Raw genomic sequence first — 17,265 nt, 5'->3', positions numbered from 1 at the left:
AGAGACGGAGTTTTGTTTCATTTTTTTCCTCCTAGAATCCTTTCGTGAAGCAGAGTTTTATTTCAAATACCAGTCTCTTACTCTTCTTACTGAGTTTTAGTAGATATCCTTGAGTAATGTTTCTTCATTTGCTATATGCTCTTAGGACCATTTCCAGAAATTTTAAATTATAATATTCACCAATTTCATTGAGTGGTGGGTCTGTGGAGCTCCTCACACTGTCATGCTAGAAGCAAAACTCCAGGCAAATTGTTTTTAAAGTTTTATCAAGTTACAAGATGATAACTAACTTAAGAAAGGAATTTGAGGTGTACATTGTCTTAGGTTCTTAGAAACATTAAAAAAAGGCTCTTTTTTCTATTTCTTATCTCCCCACCACCAAAATAAACACCCTGCTGTACATTTCAGACTTCCTGTTAATGGCATCTCTGCCCTTCCATTTTGTTCATTCCAGGTATCCTAGACTTATCCTTGACTCTCCTCACTTACATTTGTCAGCAAATTCTACTACCTTGAAAGTATGTCTAGAATCTGACCTCTTCTCCTTGCCTCCTCCATTGCCACCCTGTTCCAAGCTGTCTTCCTTTCTCATCTGGGTTATTTCTTGATGCTTCTACCCTTGCCTGTGCACAGTATATTCTCATTAGGTTAAGTGATCCTTTTGAATAAAAATCAGATTACATCATGTCTCTGCTCAGAACTCTTCAGTGGATCCTTTTTTTTTTTTCCAGAATAAAAATCAAAGTTCTTATACTGATTTCTGAGGCCCTATACAATCTGTTCTGCATGCTGTCTTCCTTCTCTGACTCTTTCTCCTACTATTCTCAGCCATCCTGGCTTTCTTGCTTTTTCTCAAACACAGAAGACACCATCTGTCCCAGAACCTTTGTACTGACATAAACTCTGGATATCTCTGGGACACAATCTCTCACTTCCTTCAAGCCCTTGCTTACCTGAGATTTCAACCTCCTGACCCTTACTGTGCTCTGTTTGTTCTCCACAGCACTAGTCAAATTCTAATATATGATACTGTGTAACTTGCATATTTATTTCTTTTGGTCTTTTTTCTCCTAGTAAAGTTCCACAAGGGCCAAGAGTTTTGACTGTTTTGTTCACTGATGTATAACTCAATGAACAGAACAGTGTTTGGCAATGATTTTTGCATGAAGGAATGTCCCTGTGAATTTCTTATATGGTATGCATGTTTATGTGTATATATGCAGTAAAAATGTTAACATAAATTCTCTTTCAAAATAGTTCCTTTTAAATTGGGTTTGGGGATTATATAGAATCTTAACTAAGGCACACCTGGTTTTCCCTCATTCAAGCTATTTGTAAATGGGGCATTTCTGGATACTTATGTCAAAACAACAAATGTGCTTAATACCACTGTTCAATTTCAAACATGATCATTATAAAGACCTTGTAGGTTAGTACCTTGGCAGAATTTTAAAATGTCATGATTAAACTGAGAATTTGAGAGCTGTTGTAGGTGTTTGCAAATTAATTTTTAATTTTATTAATCCCCTACATGTCTAGTGAATAATAAATAGTTATTGTGAAATTCACAAGGCTAAACACTCATTTCAGAAAATATGAGATATTTCATTTATGCATTGTAAAGTACTACCAGTTTGAGCAAGTATATTTTAAGAGCTTAAGAGATTTCAAAAAAATGCTCTGCAAAAAGTATTTGTAAAATAACGCACACTATTCTTGATAGAATTTTTCTTGTTTTCTTATCTTTTAAACATATCTTAATACAATTTAGGATAGAGAAGCAATTAATGTTTTAGGTGAAATGTTACTGTCAGACAACTATAGCACTCGTACCTAGTATTATCCTAGACATTGTACAGCACTTGATCCTTTCAGGATAAGCCTATCTGCCATGTCTTTTACCTGTTAAAGTGCTTCTTGATAACTACCCTTGAACTCAAGCAACATATGAGAAATCTGATTTTCCTTTTTGTGATAAATGGCACTACTGCCAGACATTTTCAGTTTTTCTGATGGAGAAGATTGCCTGTTTCTGCACTGATTAAAATCAGTCTTACATAGGGACATATTAGTTGGATTTATTGGCTAATTATTAGCCACATTCAACATGACTCTGAATTGGTAAAAATATAAAACTCTTATCTTTTAAAGAACTATATTCGGTTATAATGTATCATTATTATAATTATTCTGTTATATATAATAATTATGTCGTGAAAACACCCCTCTTGGGTTTAGTTTTTTTTTTTTTTTTGTTAGAATGTGAGTTTCAGTAGTGTGTCTATGATGCCTTTCTTCTGTAATTCTAATAAACAGTCACAAATCTTGAGAAAATTTAGGTTGAATTCTGGGTTCCAGCCAGATAATCTTGTTAGGCCAGAAAGCATAGATCTTCAGCTGGGTAAATAAATCTCCATGTTCATTTAATCAAATAAGATTTGATTCAATCTAATGAAGTTACAAAGGAAATTTCAGTTTTCAATAATACACATATTCGGGGAGCCCCATATTGACTTGGTGCTCTTTTTTTTTTCATTTTTGTGGAATATAAAACAACTTTTCCCTAGAAGGAGAAACACTTGTTACAGAGTTTGATTCACTTCTGTCCAACTTCTTAGTTACTAAATGTAGTATTTTTTTCAGAGTTTAGCAGACAAATGAAATTTAAAAGCAACAAGTTTTGAATATCTGTTACTGATAAAACTGCTTTATATTTATGGAGTCTTATTTCAACCCATGGTGATAGCTATCTTTTTTTAATCCATCCAAAGATAATGTGAGGAAAATATAGTAGATTGTGTGCTGTTTAGGTGGTCAGCAAACTGAAGTATTGTCAGAATTGAGACTAAATACAGACCTGAAATAAAATGATACCTCTCTTCTGGTCATATGTTTATTGATTTTATGGTCTAATAAAAGGAAAATAGTTGATAGAAACACTTAGAATTCACTAATAACCACAGGGTGTATGGCAATTTTTTCTTTTATTATATTGGTGAAAAATAAGACTAACCAAAGACTCCAGATGTCCTTTATGCTGCTTTGGCGTACTCACAATAGTGTCATGTCTAGATAATTTGCAATTTTATAAGGAGTAAGAAGGAGATTAGCTTATCAAATTCCCATAATAGACCTTTGACCAGAGTTCACAGTATATTCACTGCTTGGATTACTATATACTGAAAGATGGGAGCTATGTTTCAAATGATAGAAAATCGGGATGATATCATGATCTTATTATCTTGCATCTCATTAACCGTAAGCAAAATGTAAAACAAAAATATAGATTTGTTGCTAACACACTCTCTACATATAAAAATAATGAAATAAGAACTGTTTGTAATACCACATTAAGTAGGAACTTCAGATTTGACATGTTTTATACAAATTAAAAACTTCCTTGGTAAAAACTATAATTTTAAAAAATCCAAATGTATTCTGGGAAACCGGCATTTCTTTTTCTTTTTTATTTGGATTCAGCCACTCTCTAACTGATAGGGATTAGTTTAAAAGTGAAGGCTTCATCTTCCAAGGGGATGGGGAGGAAAGAAGATTTAAAGTATTCAGAGCCAACATTCCTACTTCTTTCTGTTTGAGATTTTTCTTTACATGTTAACCTGTTTTGCATTCCAATTTTTTAAAAATTCTAGTCTATGCAAGGAAAGCTTTCTAAAGAGAAACTGACCACTGAAAAGATGATGGAAGAGCTGGAAAAGAAAGAAAGAAATGTACAGAGATTAACAAAAGCATTGCTTGAAGTGAGTAGAAGAAATTCAATTTGCTTTGAAAGGATGATTCACTACCTGTTTAAGCAAATGCTTATTTTATAGATATTAATAGAGCATTTTCAGATTAAAGACATAATTTTGATATGCCTGTTAACTAATTCCATTGTTTTTTACCAAAATTATTATAAAAAGACAAACCTTTATTTATCTTGTGTTTTAGAATACAATTTCACATAATTATAGTACAGTATATATTTATTATATTTATCAGCTGGCATTCATCTATAAAAAAGTTTTTTTCCCATCACCCCAGGCTATTGAGTTATTCTGAAATACAGTTCCAATTGGAAAGCTAATTAAAGTTACCTTTAATTATCAGTTTTCAGGATAAGAAGGTAGCAGTTTTGGGGATCAGCAATTCAGAGTTGTTGGTTTTTTCTTTTTTTCTTCTTTGATTTTATGCTTGTGTTTCTTTGTCTCTCACACTGAAGTTTGTGGTTCCTATCAACATTAACATAGATGCTTTCCTCCCACCAATATGCAAAAAGTAGTTTCAAAGTAATTAAACCACTATTGCTACTAACAATAAAAACCACAGAGTGAGGTTCAAAGTTACTTTTTAGTTCTTTTTATCCTTGGAATAAACCTCATTATAGAAAAATACAGGCTGGGTGTGGTGGCTCACACCTGTAATCCTAATACTTTGTTTTGGGAACCTGAGGTGGGGAGATCACTTCACCCCAGGAGTTTGAGACCAGCTTAGGCAACGTGACAAAACGCTCTTTCTAGAAAAAATGCAAAAATTAGCCAGGCATGATGGTGTTTACCTGTGGTCCCAGATATTCAGGAGGCTGAGGTGGGAGGATCACCAGAGCCCGAGGAGGTCAAGGCTACAGTAGTGAGTCATGACTGTGCCACTGTACTCCAGCCTGGGTGACAGATTGAGGCCCAAAAAAGAAAAATACGTACACAACCAACAGGCTTATTACGTGAGAGACTCCTAGAAACTGAGACTGGATTTATGTTTCTTCCCTTGGATATACGCTAAAGCATCAGATGGCACAGAGAAACAATTTCCACTATTTAAATTGTTATTTTTCTATGTGTTTTTTTTTCCACTGCATATATGTAGTTGAATTTGGTTAATGTGCATATAATATGACTCTATCATTTTGTTTATAGACTTGGGGGAAAATGTTAACCTGTATGGCTTTGAGTACCTTTCCTCTGTTCTAACAATCTGATGTTTGTTTTCTTTATCCTTGCAGAACCAAAGACAAACAGATGAGACATGCCCTTTATTGGATCAGGGCCAGGAAGCTGACCAATCTAGGCAGCAGACAGTTCTTTCCAAACGGCCACTATTTGATTTGACTGTGATTGATCAGCTGTTCAAGGAAATGTCCTGTTGTTTGTTTGACTTGAAAGCATTGTGTAGTATTCTTAATCAGCGTGCTCAGGGCAAGGAGCCTAATCTTTCATTATTACTGGGAATAAGATGTAAGTGTCTGATGACTTGTCCTTATTTTGTGGCAATTAGAAACCTGTCTTCATGAGTGAGGAACTTCTGACTGCCTTTTCTCTGTTTATTTTTGTAATCTCTTTTCCTGCTTAGAATCAGTCTGTGGGTTTATGTATACCTGTTATTACTTCATTGCAAGAAGTGAGTGGGGTAATAGCTGACATTAACTGCCACTTGGTAGAATGCCTGGTGATGTTTCCTATGTTGAATCTGTAAATATGTGAACAGAGTGATAGTTAGGTGTGACTTCCCATTTACTCTTCCAAAAATAATGATTCCTTCTATTTGCTTTCATGTGTTAGTTGCATAGATTAAGTGACCCAGCCATATTGTCCACTGGTAAAATATTTGAGAAATATTTTGCTTTCCAGTGCAGTGTATGTTCTATGGCAGCTGCTTCACGTGAGTGCCAATGATTTCACATGAGCCAGTTTTCACAGCCTACAGATCTGTTGCCTTTGTCATGCGTACTTGCTGGCTTAATGTGACACCCATCCACTCTTGGCCTCAATTCTATCTTCCTCCACACATAATTGTGAGAGCTGCCACAGTAATAATCCTAGTGTCCCTTCCTTTCTGTGCTACTTTTGCAGAAACGCTCATCTCTGTACGTGGTTCCAAATCAGGATGTTAGTCTCTTTTTAATAGAGAAGAAATGAACTTGGAAGGAAATAGGAATGGAGTAAGACCATATAATAAGGTTTATGAGCCAACATGTATATTTAGTAGCTGCCTAATATTATGGTTAATAATACTGGTTTTGTTTCAGACTGGTTTTGTTTCTAGTTTCATCAAAAAGAGTCCAGCATTTTGCATCATAATAGTTATTTTGGCAAATCAAATAATGCTCTTGACCAAAGTATATCACTTGTTAAATGAAACATTATCTGTGCTCAACTATGTCCCTTTCATTTCATAGATATTTGTGCACATACACAAATGTGGATATGGAAAAAACACATAATGTTTAAGTATATTCACTCATGGAGTAAACATTTATCAGATGCCTTCTATGGTCCAGACACTAAGTAGGTGCTGGTAATGCAGATAACCTGAACACAGTCCTTGTCCACACATTAACCAAATTATTAGAGCATTCTGATAGGTGCTATAGTTGAGATGTGGACAAAGGACAGTGGGAGCACAAGAGGAAAGAAACAACTAAATCTACGTGGGAAGGGCTGCGGAGACTCCACAGAGTAGTTGGTGTTCAGTGTCGCTCTTAGAGGAGGAAGAGGAGAAGTTTGCCAGGTGAACATGGAGTGCTTTAATATCTCTTGGGAGCAAGAAGCAAAGCTCACACACAAAGGGAACTCACTTTCTCCACGATTTTAGAGTTGGTCACCTTTTTAATTACTTTAGAGTCGCCTACATTTTCACTGTCATAAGGCAGCATTTGTTAAGTTTTTCAGTAATAGAGTAGTAGAGCTATCCTAATGTGAATCTTACCACCCCCACCTCCCAATACTCCTTCTAGTCTTTAAAGTTTGACCCCAGAATCCTTACCTTATATTTGGCATTGTGAAAGTTTTACCGGCCAGTTGATTTGTGAAAAACCAGTCGCTTCATGGCTCCATTTACTCACCCTGTCCTTCTGAAAACTGTGCACTACCTTGGTTTCCATGACATCATTCTCTAGGTTCTGCTTCTGCCTTTATGACTGCTCAGTCTCTGTCTTCTGTGGACTTCTCTGCCACTTAATTATTAGTATCCCCAGAAGCCTTTCGTTACTGGTTTTGTGTTTGTTTCTTCTTATTCAGTACTTCATCTGAGTGTTCTTATCCACCCCTGTTTTTTCTGTTACTGCCATAGCTTTCACCTAGACATTTATCTCCTTTACCTGGACATTTATCTCCTCTGGGTTCCAGATTATATTCCCATGTATATTAGAATTGGCTGTTTTGAATGCATCACAGACTCTACACATTCAAAACCAGAACACACTTTCCTTCCCTCCCTGAACCTGTTCCTCTTCTCAGTGAGTAACACCACCATTCACCTGTCACTTGAACCCAGATTTTATTCTCCACTTTGCTTTTTCCTTCATCTGGCGCCTGTGCCCAATCCTTGCCCGTCACTCAAGTTGATGATGATTGAGTGCTATCAGTTCTGTCATCTGCTTACTACATCTAACGTTCCTGCCCTTCTATCTCCATTGCACTATTGCCTTAATTTAAGTTTTCATAACCCGTCACCTATACTGGTCTCTCTGACAACCATCTTTCTCACTCCCTCCCCCTAATCCATTTTACATTGTTGCCAGACACATCTGTCTAAACTATGAACCTGGTTTCCTAATGCTTACACTGCTCTGTGGTCAAGATAGGTAGCTACAAGCTACCTCTATAGCCTTATTTCTTGGTACTCTCCTTTGTCACAGTTTTTACTCTACCATTTTAGAGCTAGATACTGATTTTCTTGAGGTTTCTCAAATTCTACTGTACTGTTTTGCTTTCTGACTCCACTTTTGTTCATTTTGCAGTTTGGCCCACCTAGTGAACAAGCAACTGTTGCCTCTCCAGTTAGGACTAGTTGTTTGTTTTTTTATGCCACTGCAACTTGTATATAGTGGTAGGTTACCTACAGTACCTCACTGTGTTCATTTGTTTATGAAATTGTATGTAAAGCATCGAGAACAAGCCACTGTGTCTGTTCCTTTTCTGACTTCAACATCTAACATAGTTCCTATATCATGGCAGATGTTCAGTTAACGTTTGTTAAAATAACAGTCACTCACTGACTCTTATGCTTACAATAAACTACTATGAAGGTATAAGGAGAGGTTTCTTTTGTAATCACTGGCTCTGCCTGATTTTATGTTGAGATATGCTTACAAAGAGAAGAACTGAAGTAAATAAAAGCTGGCTGACTCAAGGCCCTCTGTTATTCAGCCATTAGGCAACCAGCTATCAGCCTGATTCAATTATTTGGGATCATAGGGTCCCAGCTTTCACTCTTCCTCTCCCTCTCCCTCTCTGTCTCTCTCATTTTCCCTCCCCGCTCTCCCTCTGTGTGTGTGTGTGTGTGTGTGTGTGTGACACTTACTATGTATTTGAAAATTAATATTTTCATGGCAGTAAACCCACTTTGCAGTCGTAAATATGTAAGATACCACCTCTTACTACACAAATGGTCTTCAGATTTTGCCAAATGGGAAAAACTGAGTGCTCTAGTTGAGCTTGAAGAGAGACATTAGAGTATGCTCTTTTTCACTTTTGGAATATTGTTACCCATTGAATATGCTGAATTTGTGTGTATCACTGTGTGCATTTAATTCATTTTAATTTGTGAAATTTATAAAGGACCAAGTGGATAAGATCTGTTTAATATTGAATGATGCATGATTTAAACATAACTTGACCCTGAGCCTCACTGGTATTCAGTGTGTAGCATTATATTTCCATGATGATTAAGGTGAAAAATTCTAAAATGTCTTTGTTCAAAAAAATGTGAGATATTCTCTCTATGTTTTATTTATACAGCAATGAACTGTTCAGCTGAAGAGACTGAGAATGACCACAGCACAGAAACACTCACTAAAAAGCTGTCAGATGTGTGCCAGTTACGAAGAGACATTGATGAATTAAGGACTATAATATCAGACCGCTATGCTCAGGACATGGGAGACAACTGCATTACTCAGTGATCAAGTGTTAGTCCCACAGCAATAATGACCCGTTGTTTAAATGCTGCTGTGTTATGGAGCCATAATGGAAGGTTGCAAGTGACATGACTTGCACATAGGGATTTTTTTTCTCTGAATTTGTTTTGTTGAAGGGGAGAAGGGAAGTGAAGAGATTTTGAAGGGGCTTATCTAATCAGGCAAAAAGAAAAAAAATCAAATTACCTTTGGAAAATATGATAAAATCTACAAGAAAAAAAATGTCTATATTCTCAAACTACTGATTGTAGGACCAAGCTGTGAAGAATACCCTTCACATGAAGGAGTAGGATTCCTTTTAATCCTATAGCTTTGTGTGTTTGTGTGTGCATGTATGTGTGTTGTGTGTGTGTGCACGCGCTTTATTCACAAATTTAAGGGTTTCTAGGGTCAGAGCAGAGCTTCTGAGAAAGGCACACGTTTATTCTTATATTTCTTTCCTATAGAAGCTTGTGTTGTACTTTGGGATTTTCAGTGGCTGGCTGAACAAGAGTTCAACAGCAGGCAAGTGTAATGGTAGTACAGCAGGCAAAACCATTTATATTTTGAACACTTACTGTACTCATAGGATGTTTTGTGGTTGAGCTGATGTTAGTACTGTAGATAGGTCAGCTGTTTTTCCAGAGTGATTGTGGATTTCCCAAGAGGTGTGAAATTTTGACGTGATGCTCTTTTTCCTTAGTATTGTAATGTATGTGTTACAAGAAAGGTTAACATAACTTGAACTAATTTTAACATGGTCCTTACTATTTACAATTTTTTATTTATATATTTTATATATATACATATATAAATGTAAACAAAGCCATATATAATTAATAAAGGCATTGGATCATTATTATAAAAGAAAGATTAACAAAGTTACCCTGGAACAATAGCTTACTTATCCAAATCTCAACATTTACATTTTAACAGTTTTGTATGTTTCAAAGTTGAAACTACTGTAAGAGAAAGCCAATACTATTTATATCTGAATCAACAGTAGCATAAACATTTTTTAATTGAGATGGTATTTTAATTCCTTTTATTAGATAAAGTACATTAACAACAGTTTTTCACAGGATATGAACTTGGCGAGGTTAGCTCTTAATCTGAATTACAGGTTATTACTATGAAATGCAGTTGACTTTGCAGTAGACATACAGTCATTTAAACTTCCAAATGAGTGTTGTCCATGTTTCTGTTGGTGTTTTGGAAGGATTATACATTTTATTGCCCTCAGCATTGATTATGTTCTTTTGAATGTACTTAGTTTTGGCGAAAGCCTTGTCCTTTGTAAGTTGGTTTGATCTTGTGATTGCAACCAAGTCTCATTTAGGTCAAGACTAAATAAGAGATGGAGGGGTAGAGGGTGTGACTCAAGCAGGATAATAGTGATTTGATAAAGAGCATATCACATGCCTGTTTTCTTGCCAGATAAAGGGCATAGCACATGCCTGTTTTCTTATATACTAGAATAAAGGCTGTCCTAGGAAAGATTTTTCTTAAATGTCTAACAGTGAAAATGTGAGACAAGGCCTTCAAGGAGACTACCCAGGAAGATACACAGTTTAAAATGTTGGCTATGTAGCTCTCAATAGATTATTTTATGGTTATAGTTGAATAATCAGTTATAATACACTGTAAAGAAATCAGATTTTCCTTCTGTTCGGTGTCTGAGTCCTTTCTGCTCTTCTTACTTCTGAGAATCTGGGCACTAAGAAATCAGTAAGTACATTGTAGTGCTTCGGCATCCCAGAGTCCTTAACCTAAGGAGGGTCTTAGTCACTGGTAAGAACTTGGCTTTCTAATTATATTCACTTGGTTTTTTAACTTTAGTAGCTTGAAGATAATCAGGGTATAGTAAATTTCCACCAAAAATGTGATGCAAAGAATTCTGCCTTGGTCCTTTATGGTAAAGCAGATAATAACGTCTAAAATAGATCAGCCCCAAGTGCAGCAAACATTTTTACATTCTCTTTGAATAGAATCCCAACCACCCTCCCCCATGATTTTGGAAATAAAGGCTTCCTAAAATAATAGAACAAATTGGCAAACAGTCACTAATTGGATCAGTAGGTTCTTACTTAAATATCTCTCCTAGATTTTTAGTGTATGTTTTGGGATTTTATGTTTTTATTTATTTATTTTTTTTAAGCAGACGTTACAGTTTGTTTTAATCTACTATAGATACATTTTTGTTTTTTGGCTTAGTTGGGGATAAAATAATTTATTTGTTTTTGTAAGTTAGCTTTCTAAAACTTACAGAAAGTAATTTAATTCACATATCTTAAAAATAAAATTCTAAAGTTATAAAATTTCTGACTTAGTAGGAAGTTTACAAACTACTGCTGATGCATTTCAGTTTCCAAAATCTGTACCCCCCCATAAAAAAGGGAGTTAAGATGTGCTAGTTTAAGTAGTTAGCTGAATTATAGATTGATCCTCTTAAAATCTAGAATTTGTAAAGGGGCCTACATAAACAGTAGATAGACTTGGAGGGATTTTGTGGGGGAATTGAAACTAATAGTATTCTATCTAGTTTGTCAGTATTTACTTTTTGATTTTTGTTTTTCAGAAAATTTTCCTTTCCCGGGACACCCTCTTGTATTAGAATATCCTCTTCTGTATCACATTAAAAACAGATTTTACTGTTAGACCAAATAAGATGGGCAAATAGCAACACTAGAGCATCTCACCCAGTTTGAACTAGGATGTTCATGGAAGTTATGACACCAATATATTCCCGAAATGAAAATTAACCTACATTTTAAAGTGAATCTATTTGAAAATTTCCTTAATGAAACTTCCTTTTAATTGTGCTTTTTGTGAATCCAACACTTGTTTCTTTAGAAAGTATCTTATCCAGTATTAATATTTTGTTCTTTTGGGTTTTAAAGTTGAGCTTATTCGGCCTCAATCACGTTACAGCAAGGATAAAGTAACAGTTGACTCAATGAAAGACCCAAATTGCCTGTACAGATAAAATTCACTGAATCAAAGGCACAATAGCTATCTTTTCACTTGAGCTCAGAAAAGTAAGATGACTTAATTTGAACTCTTAATTTTCAGTGGCCTCTAATTAAACAAAAACAAAAAACCACAAATATTGGCTAGGTGAGATATTCCTGAGGTTATTTTAAAAGAAGTGTGGTACCTAGGATTCAATATTTAATGCTAACAGTATTATATTTTAGTGAAATTTATTTTGGTGGTGACAGTTTATTAAACCTAATTAGAGTTCTTTCAATAGCTTGTGGTAGAGACAATCTCAAGGGCTGGAAAGTGTTGCTAAAATGAATATCATACATTTCTGATATATTAAGGAGCTTATAAAGTAATTTTTTCATAGTGCAAGAATTATTAATTTCTTAGAGGATATTTTTAAAGGAGCTACTTAATTGAGAAAATGTTCTTTAAATATCAGTACTAGTTCATTAAGTAACATAGTAGCTGAGAACATGGACTATATTTTTACAGCATAGTTCAGCTTAGGCACACCTTTAGTTTGGATTATTGGCATTCTCTTACGTAGGAATTATATCATTGTAGATATGTAATTATGGTAATAAGCAATTTTCATAACCATGCTCACTCAGACTATATCATTTGAAACTGCCAGTGGCTGTAATTCTCCAAGCCAAAGTTAATTCATTTTGTTTCCATTTTTGACAATTCACTGTTGACAAAACAACAGAAACAATTTCCTATTTGGTATAAAGAGCAAAATTTCCAACTTTGCCCCAAAATGCCACGGGTGGCATATTGCCATATGATTATATCATACATTTAATCATGTAGGGGAAAGATTTTGGATTTTTTTCTTATTTAAAGTATATAAGAATATAGTTTTAAATCAACAAGTCTAATAACACTATTGCAGCTGTACACAGAGAGAACCTTTTGTGCCTTTTTGCCTGCAGTAAGCATGTATTTCTATTTTACATGAGTTTTAAGAATGTTGATGATTATTGCACCTTGTTCTTCTGTATATAAACTTGATTAAGGATTTTTTTTTTTAAAGCAAGGAGCTGTTTTTTATTACTAGGTAGATACCTTAGTAAACATGAGAGGAATTATCAGATAGATGTCTTTGGAGCCCAGCCTTCCCTCTGTAGTGAGCTGGGAACTCCTTTAGATTGTATTCATTGGTGTATATGTATATGTACATATATGTATAAATAGTTAAATACATAAACATAAAACTTAACATCGCATTGTTGTGATGACAAGAAGTAGTAAGGTGCTAGGTGGTTACATTAAAAAGCACAGCACACTGTATAATCAGTCACTATGACTGGTGGTTTTGTAAACTGGGTTCAGTTTTTGAGCCACCCAGAATACCTCATGTGTAAATACAGTGTTCATGACTTAATTGAAATACAGTTATTGTTAAAAAAAAAAAAAAAAAAAAAGAATGTGAAGCCACTGGTTGGCTTATGCCTTCTGATCTATCATTCTTGCCTCTTTTTTTGTAAAGGGGTTTTTTTGGTTGTTGTTGTTGTTCTGTTTTTTAATAGGGTTTACAGCTAGAATTTTGAATGCCAAAGTTCTATTTATTAAATTAAGAAAAAAGTTTTCAATGTTAATGGCTAGTATTTTTCCACTGGACTATTGTTTGTTGATGTTGGAATTTGTATTTACACAGAAATAAATTTTTTATAAAAAGATTTATGTCTTCTTAGAGCCTAATGTTAATATAAGAATGTATTTGTACTTTCAGACTCTCTATTCTGAATTCTCAATGACAAGAATATGCTGTCTTGACTTTTAGGTGAAAGCTTTGTATAAATGCACAGGAGAATCTTTGACTAAAACGTGGAGACTTCTGCCTTCTATCTTATAATTTCTTTCCAGTTACAAAAAAGCTTTTTCTCAGGGCCTTCTCATAAAGGGTACTGAGATTTTCTGATGGCAGGTACCGTAACATAGGAAATCATGCCTGTGTCCATTTCAGTTAATAGCACAGTGTCTCCTTTCTGACTTTCGAAAATCCCTATTTAAACCAGGAGTCTTCTTTCTAGTTTTCCAACAGACAGAATCTGACTTCAGTATTCTACACTGCTGAAAGTTTCGGTTGGCAAGTTAAATCTTTTATTTTCCACCCTCTAATCAAAGGTTAAAAACGTACTAAGACATGTGCAAATAAAGCCTAGAGGGGCCTTGACATCTCAGCTTTGGTGGTTTGCCAGTCTAGTCTCAGAAGTGCCCTGCGGATGGCATCCTAAGTCCTTGTTCTAACGTATATGGGTTATAACCTCAATTTTTTTTTTAATTTTTTTTTTTTTTTTTTTTGGGACAGAGTCTTGCTCTGTCGCCCAGGCTGGCGTGCAGTGGCGCAATATCAGCTCACCACAACCTCTGCCTCCCAGGTTCAAGTGATTCTCCTGCCTCAGCCTCCTGAGTAGCTGGGACTACAGGTGTATGCCATCATGCCTGGCTAATTTTTGTATTTTTAGTAGAGATGGGGTTTCACTATGTTGGCCAGGCTGGTCTCAAACTCATGGACCTCGTGATCCACCTGCCTCAGCCTCCCAAAGTGCTGGGATTAGAGTCATGTGCCACCACGCCCAGCCTATAGCCTCAATTTCTACAGGTAGTTGGTTAATGTTTGGATTAGCGGATCTGTTACCAGTTTAGATAATTTGGCATTGTTCTGTCAGAGTCTTTAATGAGTTAACTCATTAAAGTTAACAGGGAAAGAAACACTTTGGAGATCCTGCATCACAGGCTACTTAGGTTGCAAGCAAATATCTTAGAAATAAGAGCAGGACGGTTAAAATCCTAGAATATTACTAATGTGACTGGTAAAGAAGTTTCTCCTTCAGAATGAAAGGATTATTTTTGATCCGGAAAAAAGTTTTTGATGGGGGAGGGAGGTGGTCAACAAAAAGCTTTTGATAGGGTACATCCCAGGATTTTGCCAATAATTTGAAGTTCTTTTATGACAAGTTTCCCCAACCAAACAGAATCATTCTATGTCGAAGAGCAGAGGACTCAGTTAAAAAGAGGTATGAAATAGGATGTTAGTAATGGCACAACATGGCAGAGTGAATCCAGTAGAGCAACAGTTTACAAATCAATACGCTCTCACATGTCAGTTAAGACATTCTCCTTGATTTAGAGGAGATTCCAGTTTTGGAAATTATGGTAAAAGTTTTTTTTAAAAAAATTTAAGTAAAATTGCTATCTTTGGCAGGTACCTGATGTGATCACAAAAATAAAAAAATCTTTTCATTTTAGCCAACATGTTTTTAAACAGTCTCCATCTCTATTGAGTACCTCCTAATAAAAGTTTTAAACTAAACATACACGTGCCCTTGACCAGGAAATTCTACTCTTAGATGTTCATTTGAGATGAATAAAAACATGTTCACAAAGGCACTTGTAGATGAATGTTCATGGCAGGTTATTCAAAATAACCCCAAACTGGAAACAGCCCAGAGGTTCGTCAGTAAAATCTTTCCATCCAGAGTTGAAAAATAGCATTCTTTTACAACCTTGGGTTCTAGCTGATTGAGAGTCACTTTATTCTATATACTTTTTGGAAAATGGAGTAAGTTTAATACATAACAAAGTAGTGGATAGGAATTGGAAAACAGACCTCCCATTTACCAGAGGACTTTGGTTTACACTTCCCTCTGGAGGATTGCCCTTTGTCATGCTGCCACCCTTGTTCCATGGGTCTCCCCAGTTAAAGTGAAGCACTTGGTCTCATTCTTCTTGAAACAAACTTTTATATCATTGTTAATTGTTTGAGTGCCAGTCTTCCACCAGACTTTGAGCTCTTTTAGGACAAGCACCTTGTCAAACTTTGTGTTTAATTAGCAACTAGGATAAACTCACTTCCAGAAATGTGTACATATCTGCCCTTTACCCCAGGATAGAGGAGCTCTATTTTCAAGGAGAAAACATAGTCTTTTAAGCACAGCCCTAGAAGGACATGGAGCTTTTAATGGAAAGAGGGGATAGTGATAATAAGTCCTACTTAAGCAAGTTGCATTTTAGTATCTCCTGCAGCTGTACACTTTCTACCCTTCTGTAGGTCCAGGCCACAGGATTGGACACAGTTATTTCCCAGCTCCAGTGCTCCCAGAGGATAACATTCTCACTGGGCTTTAGGCCAGCTGCATAGATTTTGTAAAAGCAAATCCAAAGTCTGGCTTAAAAGAGGGACAAAATATCAATTCTAAAAATCAATGCATGGCTGGGCATGGTGGCTCACGCCTGTAATCCCAGCACTTTGGGAGGGCAAGGCGGGTGGATCACCTGAGGTCAAGAGTTTGAGACCAGCCTGGCCAACATGGTGAAACCCTGTCTCTACCAAAAATAGAAAAAATTAGCCAGGCATGGTGGCTGGTGCCTGTAATCCCAGCTACCTGGGAGGCTGAGGCAGGAGAATTGCTTGAACCGGGAGGTGGAGGTTGCAGTGAGCTGAGATTGTGCCACTGCACTCCAGCCTGGGTGACAGAGTGACACACCATCTCTAAATAAATAAAAATTAATGCAGCTGGGCATGGTGGCACATGCCTGTAATCTCAGCTACTTGGGAGGCTGAGGCAGGAGAATCACTTGAGCCAGGAGGTGGAGGTTGCAATGAGCCGAGATCACGCCACTGCGCTCCAGCCTGGGTGACCGAGTGAGACGCTGTCTCTAAATAAATAAATTAAATTAAATTAAATTAAAATTAAAATGAATGCAGCTGGGCATGGTGGCACATACCTGTAATCTCAGCTACTTGGGAGGCTGAGGTGGAAGGTGGAAGGGTCACTTGGGCCAGGGAGTTCAAGATTAGCCTGGCAACATCACAAGACCCCATCTCAAAAAACAAAAAAGGTGGGTGGGGGGTGGGGCACAGAAAACAAGTAACAAGTTACACCCAAAGAAACTAATCAAAATAAAGGAAGAATTGCTTTTCAAAATGAATGCAGTTGCATCTGCATATATACCCACAAGTCTAGAATATTTTAAATAGTACAGTTGACAGCCCTCATAAACAAGGAAGCAAGGTAATTTACATTCTTCATTCCTATACTGACCATATAGTCATGAAACAAATGGTTGTTTAGTGGCCTGTGGTGACTAAAACACTGCACAGGAAGTGTGTTTTCTATATCATCATCATCATCATCATTATTAACCAACATTTGAGCACATGCCAAGTAAAAAGACCTTGCATAAATTATCCCGTTTATCCTCTATATAATACCCTATGAAGTAGGGCATTATTATTATCAGGGTGCTATTATTATCCCCACTTCAGGCAAAGAGATTGAGACACGGGGTTTATATATCTTGTCCAAGTTGGAACAGCTTGAAAGAGGCAGAGCTGTAATAAGAAAGAGGCTGCTTTGTGCCCCTCATGAGACTGCCTC

The 17,265-nt window shown here is 36.1% G+C and overlaps 2 protein-coding genes across 23 annotated transcripts in view; one reads left to right on the top strand and one right to left on the bottom strand.

Moving 5' to 3' along the window:
- Window positions 1-6,856, bottom strand: part of PLN (phospholamban) — a 91,561-nt gene extending 84,705 nt beyond the window's left edge. For 8 of the 10 annotated variants that reach the window (XR_008654020.2, XR_008654024.2, XR_008654018.2 and 5 more), the window contains exon 1: window positions 6,757-6,855. The gene's annotated coding sequence lies outside the window, so the exon portion shown is untranslated. Of the gene's footprint in view, window positions 1-6,756 lie in introns of all 10 variants that reach the window. The other 2 variants (XM_063620834.1, XM_063620836.1) reach the window with 1 other exon arrangement.
- Window positions 1-13,560, top strand: part of CEP85L (centrosomal protein 85 like) — a 243,813-nt gene extending 230,253 nt beyond the window's left edge. For all 13 annotated transcript variants that reach the window (XM_063620768.1, XM_063620780.1, XM_055262504.2 and 10 more), the window contains 3 exons: window positions 3,651-3,758; window positions 4,997-5,228; window positions 8,733-13,560. In XM_063620768.1, coding sequence (XP_063476838.1) covers window positions 3,651-3,758; window positions 4,997-5,228; window positions 8,733-8,896 — 504 coding nt within the window. In that variant the 3' untranslated portion in view covers window positions 8,897-13,560. The remainder of the gene's footprint in view (window positions 1-3,650; window positions 3,759-4,996; window positions 5,229-8,732) is intronic.
- Window positions 13,561-17,265: the final 3,705 nt, after the last annotated feature.

The sequence above is a fragment of the Symphalangus syndactylus genome, chromosome 2 (genome assembly GCF_028878055.3).
Source record: "Symphalangus syndactylus isolate Jambi chromosome 2, NHGRI_mSymSyn1-v2.1_pri, whole genome shotgun sequence".
Taxonomy (NCBI): Eukaryota; Metazoa; Chordata; class Mammalia; order Primates; family Hylobatidae; genus Symphalangus; species Symphalangus syndactylus.
The sequence above is the reverse complement of the archived record's forward strand: the minus strand, read 5'-3'. Positions and strand labels throughout refer to the sequence as shown.